At 42.1% G+C, this 23247-nt stretch overlaps 1 protein-coding gene across 1 annotated transcript; it reads left to right on the top strand.

Annotated features, from left to right (window-relative positions):
* The first annotated feature begins 10015 nt into the window (after positions 1-10015).
* LOC117050425 (transmembrane protein 68-like) lies at positions 10016-19527 on the top strand. Its single transcript, XM_033156093.1, has 6 exons — positions 10016-10112; positions 11342-11506; positions 13887-14077; positions 15774-15834; positions 16145-16284; positions 19365-19527. Exons 1-6 carry the CDS (start codon positions 10016-10018, stop codon positions 19467-19469), a joined length of 759 nt encoding a protein of 252 aa, XP_033011984.1. The 3' UTR covers positions 19470-19527.
* Positions 19528-23247: the final 3720 nt, after the last annotated feature.

Genomic DNA, 23247 nt, shown 5'->3' with positions numbered 1-23247 from the left:
ACCAGTTTTAATGTATGCGGATGATGCTGTCCTTCTCGCACAAACTAAAGTGGGCTTGAAACGCGCCTTAGGGAAGTTTAGTGACCAATGTAACACTGAATTGTTAACAATTAACTTTGCCAAAAACCAAAATTGTACATTTCTATCGCTTGTGGGAATTATACTTTAGCGAGGCTCTGGCATGCCACGCCCTTTTATCAAGATAGGATAATTAATATATACAGTGTTGGCATGCCACACTAATTAACCAAGATACCACACTTAATTAACCAAGCTACAGAGCCCTCAATTGGCACGCCATATGGCTTTGTGGGCACCAAGTTGGGAAACACATGTTTAGGCAGAGCAGGAGAACAAAGGAATAGCTGGGAAAGTACTGAGGGATCATGAGGTGTTCAGCGGGAGGGGGTGAGTAAGTGTCAGAGGAGAGCACGTACACAATGAAGATGTCATATGGGTGTAGCCAAAGGAGCAACTTCCATATTTGGTATTAGAAGGCACACCATTCCTTATTTGGTCTTTGGAGTTCTCTCTGTATGTTAATGTTTAACCTAGCTGTGAGTTGTCAATAAAAAGAGCCCCCCCCCCGAGAATGCCTCGTGGTGGCCTTCCCTTCACATCATCCTGTTCATCGTGTCAGTTAATTTCCCACAATCAACAACATCTAATATTAGTTTTAATATCTAATATTTCACCGTAACATCTGGTGACCCTGACGCGATATGCTGAACACTTGCTCAAAGGCAGGGTAAAGCCTTTTGGATCCACAGCTCAAGAGCTCCCGGTGAGTATGCAGACATCATTAGGAAATCAGGTATAGAAGCATGCAGAAAGTTTAGTCATTAAGATTTTTAGTCAGGCAGGAATTCAGGAAACGGTTCTCATAGCTAAATCTTTTGTTATGGGATGTTTTCATGCAGGGATGTTACTGAGAATCTGGGTCATTCATTCAGTAGATTTCAAGGCACCCCCATCAGATTTCTCACTCCCAGATCAGGAGGCTTTCGCCCCCCAGTTACCAGCTCCAAGGGTTTCTGCTTTACCAGAGTCCAAGGAAGCCATCGCTTCATTGCCCCCCTTAAAGGGGGCTCTGGAAGCTGTAGAAATGGGATTTTTAGAAGTCAAGGCACCTCCTTCCCTATCCGATCCTCTGTTTTCAGAACGGAAGGATTTTAACTTTTTATGTTCAGGTTTGCAGGCTGTAACGTTGCCAAAGCCTCAGAAAGATTCTCAGTAGAAACAACAACAGACAGTCACGGTATCTGTACCTCAGATAAAATACAAAACCATGTAAATCACTGGAAGAATTGTATAAATATGAAACTAAACTGACAATATCATAATACAAAAGGCATTCATAGATATTTCATCAGAGGCAAAGCCTATATATGCTTTAAATCATCAAAGTGCAGGTACAAAGTGCAATCTACAAAGTGCAATATTCAAAGTGCAATATTCAAAGTGCCATATAATGTTCAATATAATGATAAAGATGGTATTGCAAATGTCTATCAGACGTGTGGGTCCATCCTCACAAAAAGTTAGTTATAGGTGACTAGAGTTTAGTAAAAAGTTTTGTTGTTGTTCAGTCGTTCAGTCGTGTCCGACTCTTCGTGACCCCATGGACCAGAGCACGCCAGGCACGCCTGTCCTTCACTGCCTCCCGCAGTTTGGCCAAACTCATGTTAGTAGCTTCGAGAACACTGTCCAACCATCTCATCCTTTGTCGTCCCCTTCTACTTGTGCCCTCCATCTTTCCCAACCTCAGGGTCTTTTCCAGGGAGTCTTCTCTTCTCATGAGGTGGCCAAAGTACTGGAGCCTCAACTTGAGGATCTGTCCTTCTAGTGAGCAGTCTGGGCCGATTTCCTTGAGAATGGATAGGTTTGATCTTCTTGTTATTTATAGATAATTGTTGTCGTTCAGTCGTGTCCGACTGTTCATGACCCCATGGACCAGAGCACGCCAGGCACCTCTATCCTCCACTGCCTCCCGCAGTTGGCCAAACTCATGCCAGTCGCTTCGAGAATGCTTTATAGATAACTAGTGGTTTAAACCCGTTAAAATAACGGGCGCTAGAACATTTCTGACACAAAACCCAAGGTCCTGAAGTGCAGGGAGCAGGGCAAATCATGCGCTCCCTACACGGCGTTAAGATTCCTGAGGGAGAAATGACGGCGTGTTTCCTTTTATTGTTCCTGTCCTAAACATACTTACTGCACGAAGCATGGCTTGCTGCCTCCTCCTCCCCTCACTTTCCGCGCGCGCAATGCTCTCCACATGCCTGTCACTCGCCCAGAAATAACACGCTGCCGCAGACACCCACGGCCGACGCCGAGCTCGAGCTCAGCAGAACCCCGCCTTAATCCCGCCCCTCCGGTCTGGGCTGCCTGGCGGGCTAGGCCTGCGCTTGATGCTGAGGGAACGGAGTTAAGGGCTGGGAGCAGCCATGATGGTAGGTTCCTGCGGAGCTCCCACCACCGTTGTGGTGAGGTCTTCTGGCCGGGGGAAGGGGCGGGCGAGGGAGAGCGGCGACAGGAGGGGGCATTTTTCCCTGGAGTGGTGTGGGGCTGGGGGACAGTAGAACAGGTTTCCTTCCGGATGTGTGGGGCTCCCAGCCCCTTTCGGAGTGTGGGGCGGTAGGTGGGGAAGTGAGGGGGTGAGGCGGCGGCGGTGGAGGCGGCGGCATCATCTCCCGGGAGGCTTCGCCCCCTCCACCTGGTTCTCCTCCTCCTTCTGCCCAGCGGTGAAAGTGGCAGCGTGTCCTCCCTTCTCGGCCTCCCTTCAGCCTCTAGCGCGCCAGCGTTCCATTTCAACCGCCACTTCAACTGCCGCCGCTGCTCCCGGCCCAATCTCTCTGCTCCAATCCCTGTGTCCGTGGGGCACATGCTCAGTAGCGCAAACCCAGAGACACAGGGACTGGATGCAGAGACACTTGCATTTTATATATATATAGATTAGAGAACAATCATAAGTCTTTCTAAGCTCACTGCCTACCTTTAGTGTGATGTTTCACAGACCCTATTTGAGGGGAAAAAAATTACAGCATTTACTCAGGAGAAGTAATTAATTCTTAAAGCATTAGCAATTAATCATTTAGCCTTTCACCAATTTTTTGTAAATATCAGGCAAGTAAAGATTGTTACAATGTGATTTTTCCTAATCCTGATTTGATTACAAGCAAGCTTCCAGGTAATTTGAGTATTGTTTTTCACCATTGCATTGTGTAAAAAAAGTTTTACCACGAGGCATGATATGGCACAGGCTTTGAAGCTATTTAGGAAACGCCATCTAGAGGTTTATCTGGCACATTACAAGTGTTTTGCACCTGGATGGCTGGAATAAATTTTGAACAATTTGGCTTAATTTTAGTTTGCAAATTACTCCTGAAAAAGTTCAGCTGCAGAAGTCATTCTTATATTTGGACTATAAACATATTCTCATTCACAGATACTACAAATTAAGGTGGCAGATTCTCTTTTCTTAATTTCAGTTATTCTATTCTTTTGTTTGAAGCTCTGAGATTTAAAAGGAATCCAGAAGAACTGGTTTTTAGCAGAACTGGTTAACATCAGTAACACAGACAATATTTTAAAGGGTTAATGCCAGGAAGGAATCTCTTTGTCTTTAACCTCATCTCCATAGCTGGCCAACAACAGGAAATTCAGAAGCACAGGCAGCTAAAGAGAAAGTTTTTTCTAATTTAGAACAGATTTCTCTAGCACATATGCTAAGTTTTATTGCTAATATTGTAGTATATTTAAAATTAGAGAGAGAAGTAAAGTTTTGATATTTAGATTTAGTTGATATAGTGATCCCTCTGCCACTGAGGGAATAGGAGAGAATGGTTTATGCAGTTGCAAACAGCTTTAACAGATTATGTGGGGGAAAGATTTATTATCATATTCCATCAGATCCTCATCTGTTTGCTTTTGATCTAATTAAGTTTATTCTATAATTGCACAGCGTCCTTTGCAAGATGTTCTTATAATGTTATTTATAATCCTTTGCAAGATGTTCTTATAATGTTCTTTATAATCCTTTGCAAGATGTTCTTATAATTGCTCATATTAGATCGCATCAGTCCTTTCCTGGACTTTTATCACAAGGCAATGCTAAGGCTGATGTGGCCACAAAAGAACAGATTTGTGCTATCACACCATGGGACAGTCATGCTATGTTTCACCAACATGCAAAAGAGCTGGAAAAAGTTTCCTTTAGAACATGCAACAGCTATCTTACAGCAGTGTCTTCAATGTTCTCAGAATGCACCACCATCTTCTACTGGTTTAAATCCCAGAGGGTTTAAAAGCAAATGTAATTTGGCAACACAATATTTTTCCTTTGTTTTTTTTTGGACACATTCTCATTATATTTGGATAACTCCTCAAGAAAGGAGAAGCCACAAGGCAAGTTCTCAAAACCTGCTTACTGTAGTCATAATTTTGCAGAGTTTTGTCAACAATTGGAAATTTATTGGAATACTTATTGAGAGATTTCACGGCACCTTAAAGGCTGCTTTTCTCAAAACTAAAAGGAAAAAAGTGGAAATGGTTTCCCTGCAAATCAGGAATGGTAGTTGGAAGTTCCTAAAGTCCAAATTTATTTAAACATTAATTCAAATTTATTAGCTCCAATTGGAAATCATTTTGGCCAATCCCAAACCACAGGGGAATGGGTGGGGCTACGTTTTTGTGCTTACTTTTTCAGATTCAGTTTGGTTCCAGCTCACTGTGTGTGAACAGCTCGCTGCGTGAAACCTTAGAAAGATGGATTGGCATCAGGATCCAATGTTCCACCTGATGCCCGACCTAGCATCACTGCAGATCCAGGACTCGCACTCAGACCCGATGCTCAACCTGGCCGCACTACAAATCCATGACCCCCAGAGGGAACAGAATCGCGTGCCGGTACAGCATTCCAGATTCAAGACCCACAGAGAGCCACTACAGCATCATCATATCACTTGGGGACAAATCAAGGCTCTCTCATCACAAGCTGTTGAATTACTGAGAAGGCAGAACATTGCACCAACACCAGAGAATTTGTTGATGGCAGCTTTTACTTGTCTTACCACTAACTCGTTGCAGACACATGAACATAACTATGTACATCATTAATGTGTCAACACGTTTATAGAAGACACCACCCCTCCGTTGAGGAACAAGTTTATTTTGTTGAACATTTGACACAGACATTAAGCTATTGAGCCCTCGCTTTCTGAGAGACTAAAAAATATTCTTATTGCTGCTATTGTTGAAATTGTTTCAATGTTTGATGCAATGTTTACATAGGGTTTTATATAAAGTTTATGTTTGTATAATGTTTCATATGAAAAGGTTTACAAGATTAATGCAATTGTTGCACAAGTTTTGCCTCATGACATACACATTATGCCCATAAAAGCGGCACTCCTTACCCTCTCACAGAAATTGCTCTCCACGCCTTTGCCTCTCACAGAAATTGCTCTCCACACTTGACAGAGATATGCTGACACCCTTGCTCATCGAACTGATTTGGTCTTTTGCATTTACATCATCCTGACTACATCAGCTATCTCAGCAGAGAGAAGCGCAAATGCCATCCTTAGGCTTTTCAGAAGGAAAGGCGCTGGCTTCCTCCCGATGGCCCTAAAAGTCTTCCAGGCAAAATCCCAAGCCCAACTCTTGTATGGCTCTCAAATTAACCTTTCTGCTAATTTCAAAATCCTCGAAATCATAGAATCAAAATTCTTAAGATATTTAGTTGGTACCCCAAAGAGTACAGCTAATTCAGTATTAAGGCACGAGGCAGGACTTTCCAGAGTGGAATTAAAGGTATGGGAACAAGCAATATCCCTCTGATTGAAAATCCATTACAACCCAAAGGGATTGTTACCTCACTTCCTGGCCTCAGTCCCCTACCCCCCCCCCCGGCTTATGCAAATAACTAATAAGATCAAACAAATTGGCCTAAACCCAGAATATCTCCTTAACGGAACTATAAATAAGGCAAAAAATACTATTACTCACAGACTTCAAGATGTCGAATTACAACAAGAAGTTGCCTTACTCCCGGAGAAGTATAGATGTTTAAAATCTTGGCCTAATTTTGCAGCGGCTCCTTATTTAACTAATATCACTAATGAAGCCTATAGATGGGCCTTCTCTAGAGCCCTTTCGAGACAATGCCTTCAGCAGTGCTGTATGGCAAATTTATGAAGGTTCCAATGCATGCGCGTCTCTGCCCCTGCATGTCTAACAAGGTAGAATCCGTTACTCACATCCTTTTATTTTGCGAATTCTATAGTGAAGAACGTGCTCGATTTATTTTACCCCTTTTAACAAAGTTTACGCCCTTACAACACTATTTGGAATCCTTCCCCGAAATTTTACGAAAATATCTTCTGGAGGATTCTTCAACTCTAGTATCATATGATGTGGCTAAATTCTGCACTTTAGCTATTGAGAAGCGTAAATCTCTTGTATTGAATAACACACTGTAAAGTTCCTTTGTGTAATTGTTTTATCTCTGGTGATGTTGTTGCCGATTTTCCTCTGTTTGGATTTATGATTTTTTGTACTGCTGGCTTTTGCTGTAATAAAACTGACTGAAACTGACTGATGTTATTAAGGTTTGTGTATTACATCATGTTCCTATCTCATACACATCTTATAGTGGGAGAAGTCACCAGAAAATGGAGGAAGTACACTTGTCACAATACCTACTTTTAGCCCTTGGTCAATAACTGGTTTTCTGTGACCCAATATATTGTTATTTTGTTTGGCTTCTATTTTAGTTATGACTTCATAATCTTTAAATACAAATGGGCACAGGATCCATAGGCTGTCTTTTCACAATACCTGGTTTCTTCATACGAATGGCACACTCATCGCAGTCTATTTAAAGCACCACAGAAAGGGACGTGTCTCCATAGGGGTGGAAATTAGCCTACGAAAAAGTGCACCAGACAGGACTTCTGCTGCATCCACAGAAAGGTGACTGAAGCAAAGGCAATTTAGACTTACCAGGAATGTAAGTAAAGAAAAATTGTTCATAGAATCATAAAGTGTAGAACTGGAAGGGATTCCAAGGGTGATCTAGTGAACCCTCTTCAATGCAGGAATCTCATCAAAGTCTCTCAGAAATTTGAAACCATACTAGACCTGCTTAATTTGCAAATGTCCTAGTTCAGTAGTTCTGTTATTTGTCGCTTCCTGTGCAGGAGTCAACAGAGAGAGAGGAAATGCTGTCTGTCTCTCTCTCTGTGTTTGTGTGTGTGTAAAAACTAGTTGTATGAACATCTTAGTCTATTTCCACACTGTCAATTTAAAACACAGCTAGGATGTTCATTTCTTTCAGTCAGGGTTGAGTTGAAGCTGGGATAGATATGGATGGTAGCTAATTTCAAGTGTACACAACTGTCCAAACCAACAGTGGGAAAGAATTGCATGCAGACTCAAATATATGTGAGATAAAAACATTTTGTTTTAGTTGAAACAGTTCCCTTCTGGAATTCATACTTCCTCAAATACCAGTGATGAGGGGGTTCCCCATTCCTAGCAAGGGTGGGTGGAAAAGATATTTTTTAATAATAATAGTTACAGGTGGGTAGCCATGTTGGTCTGCCATAGTCGAAACAAAATAGAAAATTCTTTCCAGTAGCACCTTAGAGACCAACTGAGTTTGTTCTTGGTATGAGCTTTCGTGTGCATACACACTTCTTCAGATACACTTCAGATAAACTGTTTCAGTAACCACCAAGGGTGAACCACTGAGGTCAGATATTCTTCCAAATAAGGGAAACTGATCCAGTTTTCCAGAATTTGAGAAAACCAGCTCATGGTTTCCTGATCTGAAGCACCGCGTGTATGCCAATGAAAGAAATATATGAAGTGAAAATTTCCTCGGTTGTGATGGTATTTTTTTCAACTGTTTACCTGGAAAACAGAAAATGCAGTACATTAGTCTGAACTGTCATTCCAGAAGCATTAATGATTACATGAAATCTCATGCGATTTAATGTTTTCCTCGTTTTCCCCACTGTACACGAAAGCTCATACCAAGACCAAACTCAGTTGGTCTCTAAGGTGCTACTGGAAAGAATTTTCTATTTTGTTTTAAGAATAATAATAATAATAATAATAATAATAATAATCATAATTTATTAATTCCATTAAGAACATCCAATTCAAATCAAATAAAATCATAATCCAATTTTTAAAAAAACACCCACCAAATTACAATCTGAATTATTAATTATTAAATTTCACATGGACTTCCCATATTCTGGACCTCTGAAGAACTCATCTCACATAATTATATTTCTGCCCTCTTCTTGTTCTCATATTTTCCACATTCTGATCTTAAACTCTCAAAGTCTTCAGTCACTGGCTAATCAATTCTCAATCATGTTAAACAATCATATATCCTTTCATCTGTCGGGTACAGTTTAGTGTGTGTGTGTGTGTGTGTGTGTGTGTGTGTAATTTTATTTGTTGGTTAGCCAGTGCAGCTTTCCTTGGCTCACTCTTATCTTCCAGTCCAGGCTGTTGTCCAAGCCTGCCATTTAAGTTTTATGATGCAGTAAATTCCCAAGTTGTTGAGTTGTTAAGCATACTGCTTGGAAATATATGTTGCAATTAAAATGAAATATATTCCACCGATATAAATCATTTGGTGATTGATCAGCTTTTCTGGGGACCATGCAAGTCTCCCCTCCGGAGAGGGTAGTTGCTAGACACCTGTTTCACCTTCTCTCTCTCCCATAAAGAAGAAAGACCTGCAAACAGATTTATTTTGGGATATTTCCCAAATTATTGTCTCAGATCGTTGTAGAATCAGCCAAAAGATGTTTCCCACTAACACGAAAAAGGGAGGAACTGCAGCACTTATGGCTTTTTCATATATTAATTTATCCCTATCACACAGCTATTATAGGCACAACCCCCCCCCCCATCAATCTTGTCTATTTTCTCATACTATTTAGTTGAAAGATGTAGTGAAGATAGAGTAGAATCAAAAATATACAATTCAACTATGTAAAGCTAATGGATTTTAAGATGACTTAGTAATTTGTAGTCAAAAATGCAATGGCTGTGTATTGTGGCCAGATCTCCAATAACCCAACTGGAAAGAAGTTCTAGAGGTAGTGATAATAGGGTTTGGCTATTGGCATCTGTTCTTATCTGGCAGCAGAGCTGCTATTCCACCTCACATCCCCAGAAAGAGGCACTTTGTAGTGTATCCCCAAATGCTGCTACCCTTCAGCTCACTTTTCTCCCCACCCTCCCTCTTGTTCAGTGTTGTGTTTGCACCACACAATTTAAATCAAGCAGTTTGGCACAGGATAGGGAACAACTGTGTAGCAAATAAAATTTCTACTTTGGGGGCAGAAAGACACAGAAAAAACACACTCTACAGTTGCTGCAAGATGTCACCACTCTCTGAGCCCAGAGAGTGTTTTGACTTACAAAGTCCTTGCTGAGGCAAAGTCGACACAGTAAGAGCAAAGTCCAGTTGTTCATGAAGACCTGCATTTGCCAGAGTTCTCTCAGTCAAAAGTCTTGAAATGTGTCCAAACTCCTTCAGACAAGATCTTCACAAAGTCCTCCACTTTCCACTTCAGCAGTGGAATGAAACCAGCTTGCTTTACATCAAATAAATGATGGAGTCATACATTTGTAATGTTGTACATCCCCATGGTGGATGATGGAAAAATAATACAGTTCAGACTAATGTACTGCATTTTCTGTTTTCCAGGTAAACAGTTGAAAAAAATACCATCACAACTGAGGAAATTTTCACTTCATATATTTCTTTCATTGGCATACACGTGGTGCTTCAGATCAGGAAACCATGAGCTGGTTTTCTCAAATTCTGGAAAACTGGATCAGTTTCCCTTATTTGGAAGAATATCTGACCTCAGTGGTTCACCCTTGGTGGTTACTTAAGCTTCTGATTTTACTTTATTTACCACTGATATGTCTGGTTTTGTTTCTCTCGGCTATCTCATTTTTGTTACAAATTTACAAGAAGATGAATAAGCAGCAAGAAAGTGATGTTATCAAATTTTGGGAGAAACCAAGGAAACTTATTGCTCAAGTTTATGATATATTTGGAAAGATATGGTATGGTGAGTAAAGGTTTCTTTCATTCCAATAATTCAGTCTTATCAGCTCCTATACTTTCATAGGACTGAGCATGAGAATTTCAGGCTTGAGGCACTGGAACAATAGTTGCCACAGTGCATCAGGAGTGGACCTCTAAACCCACCTCAGAGTCACAACAGCTACAAGTTCCGGTTGGCTCCATAAGGATCAAAACAAAGGCATGGACATTTATTTAGGTATTAAGCAATCCAAAAGAAAAACAAAATTTTTAATGAGGTATGAAATTAAGATATATTACAGAAGAAAGGGTCAGCTGGTGGCTGCATAACCACCTTACATTTAATCACATTTAAAGCATGCCTCCTCTCCGAGAGAAACCTGGAGAATGTTGCTTACACCTCACAGAGCTATAATTAGCAAAGCTCTTTAAAAATAGTTTCATGGATTGTGGCAAGAGAAGGGGGTTGGGTTTAGTGTCTAGTGAGTATGCAGCGAATGCAATGAGTATGTCATCATGCAGTGAGACCTTGAGGGTGCAATTTTCCTGTGCATGGTGAAGCACTAAGTAACTCTGAAACATACACTCTGGACACAAACCATGGAATTTACCAGCACAGGATGTGGTGATGGCTGCTAATTTGGATGGACAGTGCAGGAAACAGAATGATGGAATACAGGGAGATTTGGCTTGATCAGCAGGATCCATCTTATGTTCTCATTGCTTCCCAGAGTGTGATGTTGCTTTAGATGTTGAAGCATAAATCAGAAATACGTTACTAAAACCTAGTTTGGGTCATAAGGATGAAACCCTGTGACTACTTATGACAGGGGCAAGGGTGCATCTGTCTGGGAAACTGTTTTCTCACTTTGTATAAAGTGATTCAAAGAATGGTCTGAAAAAATGAGTATTATAACTCATATAAATGCTTAAAGGAGATTGAAACCGCATCACAGTTTTAGCTTACCCAAAGACTAGGGGGAAATGTTTCCACCTGCACCCAAAAATAAGCAAGGAAGGAATATACCCACAGAGGAGAAATACCATTTATTCTGGGATCACAACAGAGAAAGTCTTGATCCGTGTGGATGACAACCTTGCATCCAGAACGCTGCAACATAAAGGAGAGCTTTTTACCTGATCTGAAATTTTAGTTTACTGAACCGCACTGTTTTCTTCCAATAAAAGACTGGAATATTTTATTTATTTTTAAACAAAGTAATATTTATTTGTTGCATTTTGTATTATTTCCAGATTATGAAGTTATTGGCATGGAACATCTCCCTAAAGGACCTGGGGTTATTATTTATTATCACGCAGTCACTTCTATTGACTATTCCCTTCTTGTGGCTAAACTTTTTAAGGAACAACTGAGATGGTGCTTCTCAATAATTGATCATGCCATATATCAGATACCAGGTAAATTATTAAATTTAAATCCTGCTCTTTTTTTACAAAGAATATGTAAAATATTACATAAAACAATGCTATAATATATAAAACCATGTACCATGTGACAGGTGAAAAACAATAGACAAATAAAATATCAGCAAGAGGTGAAAAAGTAAGATGGTGGAGAGGAAGGTTCTTTCTCACCAAGTCTTTACAAAATGAATGCAGGATGAACCATTATGTCCTAATAATAATAATAATAATAATAATAATAATTTATTTGTATACCACCTTTCTATCTTATGATACTCAAGGCGGTTTAAAAGCAGAAGAAACAAAAAATGTATATCTTATAACAATCTAATGAAATACAAAAATGTGAGAATAAAACAAAACTTACTTAATAAATTAAGGAATTAATCATTCCTTAATTATTAAATTTGTATAGCTTGCTCCATCCAAAGATCCCAGGGTGGTCCACAACAGAAAACACACCTTAAGCAAGACTGAGGACTCAGTATTGTAGAGAAAATTTTATTTTTATTAAATATAACTGCCTAAAGGGTCTGTAAATCAAATTAGACTAGCCAAATAAAAATATAGTTGGACAGGAAGTTCCCTAAGACAGGAGAAATCAGGTCACCCCATTTTCTTGGCCATGTTTGCAAGCTGCACTGCCTCAGAATAAAGGACTTGAAGGAATATGTCTTCTTTGTTCCTTGAATCGTGGGCAGTTGACAAGCACACAGTGGCACAACCAGCTCAGTGTACATGCTTGTCATGCCCAAATGGTGCCCTCAATGACCCAACACACAACATTGCAAGGGGGTCAAAGAGTGCCCTTAACTGAATACTACGGTATAGTTTTCTACGCCACCATCTCTTGAATAATGTTTCCTGCCTGGACTAACATTCACTGGAGGAGATCAGCACCAGCTAGTTCACCTCCTCCCCAGAACAAACAGGAGCTCAAAAAGAGCTCTTTGCAGATCAAGCAAGAAAAGATTGCAGACCCCACTTTATAGCGATAAAAATGAGGAAGATCATGATGGATGTGACTATGGGGAATGTAAGCCAAAATAAAACTCTTAACCAAGTGTTAATATTTTGTTGTACCCTACCTATGCTTTTGGGGCAATCCTCTCAAAGCATGCATCACTTCATTTCCCAGTGACAAGTTTCCCTGACAGATTCCCATCTGAGTTACAACAATGGATGAGCCCAGAATGCGATGGAGTGTTCACACAAAAAAGGAAGTTGGAAACTGCAGACTTGCTTTTGGCCATTTACAGCCTCAACCTCTTCTTCCAATAATGTTTCAGGCATCTTATTTGAATCAGGCTATGTTTCCAGTAAAGCATGTCAACCTGGATCTTTTGGCCCATGATCACAGATTGCAGGAATACCTTATCTGACCTCAAAACAGCTATGAGAATACTTTTTTTTTTACTCTAGTAATCACAAGGCAATTCCTGTGCTACGATGCAGAAATTTGGTGTTTAATTGTACAACTGTCTACATACTTCCACAGGGTATCTAAAAAATGGGACCATCTGGATAATGTGACATCTGATTTCTGTGCTGTAACTGCATATAATTTCTGCTGACTTTAATGCCAGAATAGGACAAGCTGTAGGAAATTGGGTCTCCAACTTGATGATTTCTTCAGCTACAAAGATACCAGAAAACATGGCCCGACCAAACACATGGCCAATCAAGCACTTCCACACACAATCAAGCCCCCATGTGACACTGCAATCAAACACATGTGGCCCCATGGCTGTAGTGTTCCTGGCCCTACACTGCCACTGTCCCCACATCATCTTCCTCTGCATGCACACAGCAGCCACAGCAAGGAACTATGACCCAACAAAGGGTCATTTAAGGAAGGAAGGAAGGAAGGAAGGAAGGAAGGAAGGAAGGAAGGAAGGAAGGAAGTACAGAGCCCAAAAATGCCCAGTAGCACAGAGTGCTCTGTTTGGGAGGCTTTCCATTGGGTGAGTTAATGCAGCATATAATCTCCACCCATTTATCTGTGCATGAAAAGATGGACTTCTGTGGGTGTAGGCAGGTCTCAACCAGCATGGGCTCATCTGTGCCATGTGTCTGTCTGTCTGTCTCTCTGTGCATGCAGCAAGACACTGTTGTCTGTATCTTTATCATAATGCAAACTTAAATGTCATTCTGTTGTAGTACATACGTGACTTGTGGAACACATGTCTAAATAGGTGGCACCGCTCAGCACTTCCATGAAATCCTACTTTAAATGGAATGGCAAAGAACTATGTTTGTGATCCATAATAGTGCAATATGTTTGGAATAATGACACCTGTATAGCGTCCACAATATTTCCTAAATAAGAGTTATAAATAATGCATTTTTTTCTATTTGGGGCTTATTTTTTCAGGGTTGAGAACGTTTTGTGATGTGATTGGGTTGAAAGATTTCAGTAAAGATGAATGTGTGGAAATTTTGAAGAAAGGCCATTTTCTGGGCCTTGCACCTGGTGGAGGTAGAGAAGCAAACTTTAGTAATGACTACAACATAATGTGGGGTAAACGCACAGGTTTCGCTCGGATAGCTTTGGAGGCAAAAGTGGTGAGTGATCTTTGGGCAATTTGCATTGCCCTCACAATTATCCTGGATATGACGTCTGTGTTGACACCCCTGATTTAGCATCCTAAATAGTTGATGATGCCAAATATCCTGCATGGGGGGTCAAATGATATCTGGAGTTCCAAGTATTTCCCTCCTGTTTATTTAAAAAAAAATATTGATCTCAATTACATTTAAAAAGAAAAATAGCTTTCCCCCTCTTCAATTATTAACAATCTGGGGGACAGCATGTGAAATTTGAAGTCAGTTACGCCTGGCTTGTCATTGTAATGCCACATGTGGAGCAATATTCCGAGTCCTTAACCAAAATAAAGGTGGGGCGGTTGGGGTGAAGTAATTCTCCAGTTATCAGCTTCCTTTCGATTTTTGATTTTATTCTTTTAGCCTACCATCCCTATATTTACAGAAAACATTGGTGAAGCATACAGGAACATTGCATTGTCCTCACGGTTTTCCTAGATAACAGTCCTTCTATACCAAGTGATCCAACATTTTTACCTATTGCCAGCCAATTTTCTCAGTAATTTGTACACTTGTTGAACTATCAAAATGAAGTTTAAATCTAAAATTTCAATTTTTTATCTCATCCCATTGGTGAGTTATGAGGCTTTGAATTTTTTTATGACCATTTTGGTGTTGCCGTACTACACAAAAACACTTTTAAAGAATTCTTGTTAGTACTTCATTTTATGAACATTGCAGCAAAATACATATCAAATAAAATTATGGCACTGCTGGAAGTGTTTAACTGGTGCCAAGATAGCATCCCTTCTATCCAGATCTTATTTTCAACAAATGAGGAGTACAGAAAAGAAGAAATGTTCCTAAAACGACTCTTTGAAAGAGTGAAAGTGATCAGGGGAACAGAAGGATTTCATTGGTTTGTTCCATCTACATCCAGTCCAACAGAAATGGTGACCAAAGTGTGCACCTTTAGCAATGAGAGTGAGAAGTTCTACACTGAAGGAGATACAAGATCTCTGGATATGGCTGAGATAATTGGGTATGTGACCTGTGAATACAATAAAACATGGTGGCTGACCTACGTGCTGCCAATGGACTATGAAAGTGAAGAAGCAACTCTGACCTGCATACACCTGCCAGGCCCAGCATCATCATTTTTTTGCCCATCTAGTTCGCATGTACTTAAGGTGGGGCGAGCACAAGTTCTAATACGGCTCAAAGAAAGGACTGCAACTGGCCGCACTTATACTTTGACAAAAAATGAAACTTGTGCAACAAACGCTCTTGAAAATCATTTGGTGTGAAGCATATATAATGGAAGAATAAATGTTTTCAGACTCATTTCCTGTGTAATGTTGGATGCTTGATATGGAATGATCCACAAGACATAAGCATCCTAAAAAACAGTGGAGTGCCACAGGTTTCCCACCCCTGCTTTAAAAGAAAGTGCTGAAATCAATGACATTTTAAAAGAAAAATGTCTTTTTTTCTGTTCCTCTTATATTCCTGAAAACCTGAAGAGCATTTTCTTCATGTGCAATACTTGAATACATATGTCAGGAATTCTTAAGTGTGTCTGGCTGATCATTATATTGCCAGATGCAAAGCATTCTTCCTAATCCTTAACCAAAATAAAGGTGGGGTGCTTGGGGTGAAGTAATTCTCCAGTTCTCACGTTTCTTTTGATTTTTTATTTCTTCTTTTATTCTTTCAGCCCATCATCCCTATTTTTACAGAAAACAGTTGTGAAACATTCAGGAACATTGGAAATACAAGTGAGCTAAATATCTTATATTCCTTGATTGATCAAGAAATCTGATATCAGGCAATAAGCATTTTAATAATATACAATGATTTTTTTAAAAAAAAAAATCTATTTCGTACCTACCAGTAGTTAATTTGATGCAAACTTATGTACACTTATCTGCAAAAGTTGTGCTGTCTCTTTAAAAAAAATGCACTCAAATTATTTAACGTCATCTCTGGGATGGATGGATTGGAATTGCTAAAAACTCAGAATGCCAACTAATTTCAAATTTGATATGTGGTCGCTCTCTTTCTGACTCTTTTCCCTTTCATATATAGGGTTGACAAGATGGTTATATGAGAAAACACGACTTCTCTACCTTCCCATATATGGAGCATTTCCAGTGAAACTGAGGACATATATTGGAGAACCCATCCCATACGATCCAAATATAACAGCTGCAGAGCTGGCTGAAAAAGTAAGTTAACTCTACACTTGGAAGTATAAAAGCAGAATATTTCTTTCCTGTTGCTTTCTCTCTTTAAGTTCTATAAATTGCATTCTGCCTACTGACTTTCTCATTCTATACAACCAGAGATAGGGTTAATTATATAGACTTTGGCGTGGCCAGGTGCCGTCCCCCAAACCCCAGGCAGCCCCTGAACGGAATAATGACACAAGACAACGTGCTATGGGATTAAAATTGGCCACAACTTTATTAAGATTCAGGTGTAAGAAGACCTTGGCTTAGGCATTGGGCATTTATCCTTCCCAGTCCCCCAGCCGGGGGTCTGGGTAACTTCAGGGTTATCCAACATGTGTGGGGATTAGGCTAAGTCTGGAGAACATGTGTTCAAGCAGATTTCCCGCCCCCCGTTTTCCGCCATTGAAGGGGGAGGGCAATGACAATCTCTGGGAGTATGGCTAATGCTTTGCCCCAAGCCCCTTTAAGGGGAACCCTGTTATCGCCGCCGCACTGGGGCATGGTATCACCGCCCCACGCCCCCTCCCCAATTAGGAAGATGACTAAAGGATTCAGCCCAAGGCCTGCAACAGCCAAAGTTGTGACGAATTGCTATGGGAAAGGCGAAACCTGCCAATGCAGGGAAATTCCTTTCCGGCCCTTCAACAGCGGCCTTGACATAGCAGATCCTGGGTCCCTGTGGAAAAGAGGTTAACCTATAAAGTAAGCATTAATTGAGGTAGTAGAAGGTGGGAGAAGCTCTGGAGCTGACTGCTGCTTCTCAGGTAAGCTACACCCTCTATTGTGTACTGTGTGGTCCCTCCTCCCACCTGGCCAATCCCCCTGGCAACACCTCCCCAGGCGGGATTGGCGGCTGACTGGGGTAGGCGGAGGCCTCAGGTATCTTCACCGGGAAGGTGGTGCCAGTCTGAACTGCCAGGTGCAGCCCTGAGATCATAGGGGGCTGCGCGTGACCACACAAGATACGCACCCCATTTGATGTGGGGAACAGACATTGTGTGTTATGTTCACCACTCAGCTTTCAGTCTCTGTAATTTGTTGAGACCATGAAAAACCTATGCATTTTATGTAGTGCTGCACATAGATTTGCTCATGCAATAGGACTTCTTCTCCCCACCAGCCCCAGAATCTGACCCAAAAGGTCTCTCCAAGCCCCCTCTCCCAGTGGGGGACCCAGTAAGCACTGTGCGCTCTTAAGCCTCAGTAACACTATTACTGAAGAACTTCTGACGTTTGTGTGATTTATTGCAACTCTGCTATTTTTACCCATGCCCTGCTGTGCTGTGTTCAGGCATGGAACCAGAGGGTGAGTGTTTGTTTGTCACTAGCCCTGTCAGCCATTGCCATTCTAAGAGAATGAGGGAGGTGTTCATAGTGAGTTCAGGCACCTCTTTTTCTTTCTTTTTTTAAATAGCACTGAGCATAGTGAAATATAACTCAATATCATTTCTGCAGTTTTCCTCAAATAGCTGGAGTCTGGGGGTAACAACCATGCAGGAATGACTGTTCCCTAAATGGGGGGGCTGAGGGGCGGTGACCCCACGCCCCCATTGCTATGTGGATACCAGTGTTCCTGTTAAAGGTGTCTTGGGGGGAGGCATTGTCCATACACCCAGAGGTTGTCATTGTCCTCCCCCTCCAGTGGTGGCGAACAGGGGGGCAGGCTATCTGCTTGAACATATGTTCTCCAGATCTAGCCCAATCCCCTCACATTCTGGATAACTCTGAAGTTACCCAGATCCCCAGCTGGAGGCTGGGAAGGATAAATGCCCAATGTCTGAACCAAGGTCTCCCTACATCTGAATCTTAATAAAGTTGTGACCAATTTTAATCCCATAGTACCGGCACACTGATATCAACTGGTCAGGGAGACACCACCGCCCATCATGGTGGATGGGGAAGTGGAGTATGCAGTGGAGCAGATACTGGACTCCCGGTGGCGACGGCGGAAACTACAGTATCTTATTGCCTGGAAGGGGTATGGGCCAGAGGGGAATTTCTGGGAAAATGCAGAACATGTGCATGCCCCAACCTTACAGAAAGCCTTCCACGATCAGTACCCAGAACGGCCCAAACCTCCGGGTTGGGAGGAGGGGAACTACGCTGGAGAGGGGGGTGATGTCAGGGTTGAGCCAGATGCAGAGGAGTGGTGGCAAGCCCCCCCTGGCGAGGCTGCACCCACGGAAGAACCTGGGGAAATGGAGGAGTTCGTACCTGGAGAAGACTGGTGGTGGCACTCCTCAGAAGAGGAAGAGTCAGATGGAGAGGGGGAAAGACCAGAACAGGAGGAGGAGGAAGTCGAGCCAGAATCAGGCCCTTATGAGGAGAGAAACAGGCAGGGCCCTTCCCCTCCTCTCTTCTCAGCTGTAGAGCGTAGAGCTGAGAGACGCAGGGAACAATTAGAGGCAGCTGCAACTCGTAAGACACGTGGTTAGAGGCCAGCTACTTAAGAAAGGCTGGCTGCTCCCTTCGCTAGCACCTGCAACTGCTATACTGAGTGCGTGGTTTCTCTTGCTCATTCTGTTCCTGACTCCTGGCTTGTTCCTGACCCTTGGCTTGTTCCTGGCTCCTGGCTTTTTCCTGACTGACTTGGCTGGTTCCTGACTTGGACTGTTTCCGACTTCGGCTTCTCCTGACCCCGTACTGATACCTGACTTCAGCTGGCTTCTGACCCGGACTGTTCGACCTCGGCTTATCTAACTGACTGCTGCACTTCAGCATGCCAAATTGTTGGCGCCCTAACAGTTTCTCTGCTCTGCCATTCTCATAGACTGCTCTTGGTACAAAAAACCATAAAGACAGTGGGCTGGATTCATGGGGAGATGAACAGTTTCATAGTGGAGTTTCCTGGCCCTGGCTGCTCTTGCCCAACCCTCCATGCTGAAAAAGTCACTCTTGAGAATTGAGGGACAAGGACTCTCATATTGTGCATCTGTAACTGGAAAAAATTGGATTCTTTATTCTGCTGGTACTGATCCCTTTAGCTTTTTCCTCACACATATGAATAACTGTGAATATCCATTTTGCAATATATTGATGTAACACAATGTATTCCTTTGTTATTCTTTCAACAGACAAAGACTGCAATTGAAAATCTTCGGGATAAATACCAAAAAAGGCCAGGAAGTATAGTAAGAGCTCTTTCAGAAAGATTTGACAAGCATTACAAAACTAACTAGTCCATATAAAACAGTTGCAGTGTTTCTGACGAGATTTCTGTAATAGGAATCATTAATAATTATGTTATTAAAGCTAAGTTGATATACACAGAAATGTGCCGGATGGTTTATTAATTATCTGAAAGGGACACTAGCTCAGTAACTCAGCACCTGCTGGGCATACAGAAGGTTCTAGGTTTTCAAAGACATATAAATCTTGCCCTATCCTGCAATACTCCCAGAATGCCCCTTTTATAATTGGAAGGCAAGTGCTTAACTGAAACATGAAATAATATTACAAGTGAAAGAGTAATGTCTTTAATTCACTTGTATTAAAACAGTGGCACCTCTTTTATGTTTATAAAAGTTCGCTCCACGATTTAAGCCATATAATGGCTCAACCATATTGCAAACATATTGCAAAAAAAGTAGAGAAACAAAAAAGTAGCCAGAATTGCTGGGAAAAGGGACTGACCTAACGAAAAAAGCCAACTCAGCAATGAATCCGGTCTGGGCAATCCAAGTGCAGTTAAACAGCTTGTAGAACCACATTTCGCAACAATAAGAAGCTTTCATTTTCTGTAGGACTTTATCAGTCTCTCACATCAGTTCATTGAAGTTTGCTGACATTTGTTTATGCACAACTATCTTAAGGTCTTGCGGAGCATTTCAATTGGGCTGAGGTCTGGACTTTGACTAGGTCATTGATTCTGTTCTTTTCCAGCAATTCTGTGATAGATTTGCTGGTATGCTTGAGATCCTTGTCCTGTTAACAGCACGACTCAATTTTGGCCAAGCTTCAGCTGTTGAGCAAATTGCCTCACATTTGACTTTAGAATTCTTTGGTATACAGAGGAGTTCATGGTTGACTCGATGACTACAAGGTTCCCAGCTCCTGTGCCTGCAAAACAAGCCCAAATCATCACCCCAAGCTGCTTCTGCTGATATGCTGTTTGGTTTTTGCCAAAGGTGGTGCTGTGCATTAGGGCCAGAAATCTCCACTTTGGTCTCATCTGTTCCAGAAGTCTTGTGGTTTGTTCAGATGCAAAGGGAGTCCCGGCTCCCTTTCAGCCCCGCCCTCCTATGTTGAATGTGCTGCAGAGGGAGGTTGTTTGTTTCCCCAGCGACATGTGATTGGCTGATTAGATTATCTGTCTGGAAACAGTAGAAACGGCTCCCTTTCCTTAAGATATTTCAGAAATGTGAGTTGAACCCCATAAAAATGGGGCTTTTCCTCTTTGTTTTTCCCCCTTTGCAAAAGGAGCCTTGCTTTTCCCCCTTTGCAAAAAAAAAACCTGCAAAACTTTTAGCTGATCCTCAAAAAAAACACAAAAAACCCCAGGGCTTTTCTCTTTACAAAAAAGCTGCAAAACTTTTAGCTGATCCTCAAAAAACCAGCCCCAAGCTGCTTGTGCTGATATGCTGTTTGGTTTTCACCAAAGGTGGTGCTGTGCATTAGAGCCAGACATCTCCACATTGTTCCAGAAGTCTTGTGGTTTGTTCAGATGCAACTTTGCAAACCTAAGCCGTGATGCCATGTATTGAATAATAGGATTATTCAGAAGATATTGAAAAATCAGGATCAGGTGCACAACCTTGGGGTCGTTTTGAACTCACAGCTGTCCATGGATGCACAGGTTAATTCTGTGTTAATTCTGGTAGCTAGACTGGTGATAAGGAGTGGCCGCTGGAACCATCTAACACCCAGCCTGGAAGATCTATATTGTTGTTGTTGTTGTTGTTGTTCAGTCGTTCAGTCGTGTCTGACTCTTCGTGAACCCATAGACCAGAGCACGCCAGGCACCCCTATCCTCCACTGCCTCCCGCAGTTTGGCCAAACTCATACCAGTCGCTTCGAGGACACTGTCCAACCATCTCATCCTCTGTCATCCCCTTCTCCTTGTGCCCTCCTTCTTTCCCAACATCAGGGTCTTTTCTAGGGAGTCTTCTCTTCTCATGAGGTGGCCAAAGTGAGCCTCAACTTCAGGATCTGCCCTTCCAGTGAGCACTCAGGGAGGGCGAGCGGGGAGGGTGAGCGGGGAGAGCGAGCGGCGAGAGCGAACGGCGGGAGCGAGCGGCGAGTGGGGAGGATGATCGGTGAGAGCGAGTGGAAAGGGCGATCGGCGAGAGCGAGCGGGGAGAGCGCCCCCTCGCCGCGGACCCATCTCAAGACCGAGCCACAGCCAAGAAGGGCGGCGAGAGCGGTGAGTGAGCGGCAGCAGCAGGAGGAAGCTGGGTGTGGGGAGCAGGGGCCGCAGTCAGGGAGAAGCCGAGGCAAAAATTGGCGCCGGACCTACCTCCTCCCTCCCAGAGCGGTGAGTGTTCTGGGGTTTGCGGGGAGCCGAGGGCAGGCTCGGCTGCTCCACCTTGGCACTTGTGAGCCTCGGCGGTGGGAGGAGGCGAGCTGCCGCTTTAGGTTCCCGCTGCCGCTTCTGCTCTCCTTGCAGCAGCAGGTTCCGGCTTCTTCTTACAGTGGTACGGCGCAAGACGAATGCTTGGTTTTGCGAGTCACAGCCATAGAAAATTTCCTTTTGTGAGTCACCTAAAAAATCGCAAACCCTTTCATCTAGCGGGTTTTTCATTTTGCGAGGCATTCGTTTTACGAGCTACCACTGTATCTATATTTAAAAGAGTTGGTGCAAATTCCTGTGGTTGCCGGAACACATAAATTAAACAACCTTGCCTTTGGTAAGAGGAATTTTAAGAACAAAAGAGAGGGAGAGAAGGCAGCAAAGCAAACCTCCCTCATGTAATTGAAATGAAATATGAAGAGCTCTGATATGCCCATCTTGCCAATATATTATTGTGTGGTCCAAACCACTGAACCTCTTGGGCCTGCTGATCTGAAGGTCAGTGATTTGAATCCACACAACGGGGTGAGCTGCCGTTGCACTGTCTCAGCTTCTACCAACCTAGTACTTCGAAAACACACCAGTGCAAGTAGATAAATAGTAACACTGTGGCAGGAAGGTAAGCAGCGCTTCCATGCGCTCTGGCACTCATCACGGTGTCCAATTGAATCAGATGCAGTTTAGTCATGCTGTCCACATGACCAGGAAAGCTTTTTGTGGACAAACGTCGGCTCCCTCGGCCTGAAAAGCAAGATGAGCACTGCGACCCCATATTGGCCTTTGACTGGACTTAACCATCCAGAGTTCCTTTACCTTAATATGAATACTTTTGTAGGTGTGTGTCCATACTTTCTGTTAGATTACTGATGGCCACAACTTCCAAGCAGCAGGCTCCCTAGGCCTTCTCTTTTTTCATATTGCTTGGTTTCTTCATACAGATGGCACACCTGTCAGAGTCTCTTTCAACTACATAAGAAAGGGACGTGTCTCCATAGGGGTGGAAAGTCTCTCAAATGAAAACTGGATTAGTTTTCCTTATTTGGAAGAATACACACACAGACACACACACAGACACACACACACACACATTTCTATACCGCTTTATATTTTAAGAAAAATCTCAAAATGGTTTAAAGCACATTAAAACATCTATAAAACACTGAAGAAAGTCAAATATAGAGTATAGGCAAAGCAACATAATTAACTAAAATAATAAAAAACTAAATTATCCCAAAGATTTCAAAATAAAATGTTACAAAGGAGGTGAAGTACAGAATACACACTCCACAAACAAAGTTAAAAACAACAACAACATTTTTTTTAAAAAAACCACTGCTAGGTAAAGTCAAACATTAAATGCTCATTTAAAACAGCATAACTCAGAAGAGAAAAAAACATTATCATAAATCGGGTTCTACCTTGAGTCAGAGCACGTGTTGCGATCGGGA

The sequence above is a fragment of the Lacerta agilis genome, chromosome 7 (genome assembly GCF_009819535.1).
Source record: "Lacerta agilis isolate rLacAgi1 chromosome 7, rLacAgi1.pri, whole genome shotgun sequence".
NCBI lineage: Eukaryota > Metazoa > Chordata > Lepidosauria > Squamata > Lacertidae > Lacerta > Lacerta agilis.
The sequence above is the reverse complement of the archived record's forward strand: the minus strand, read 5'-3'. Positions and strand labels throughout refer to the sequence as shown.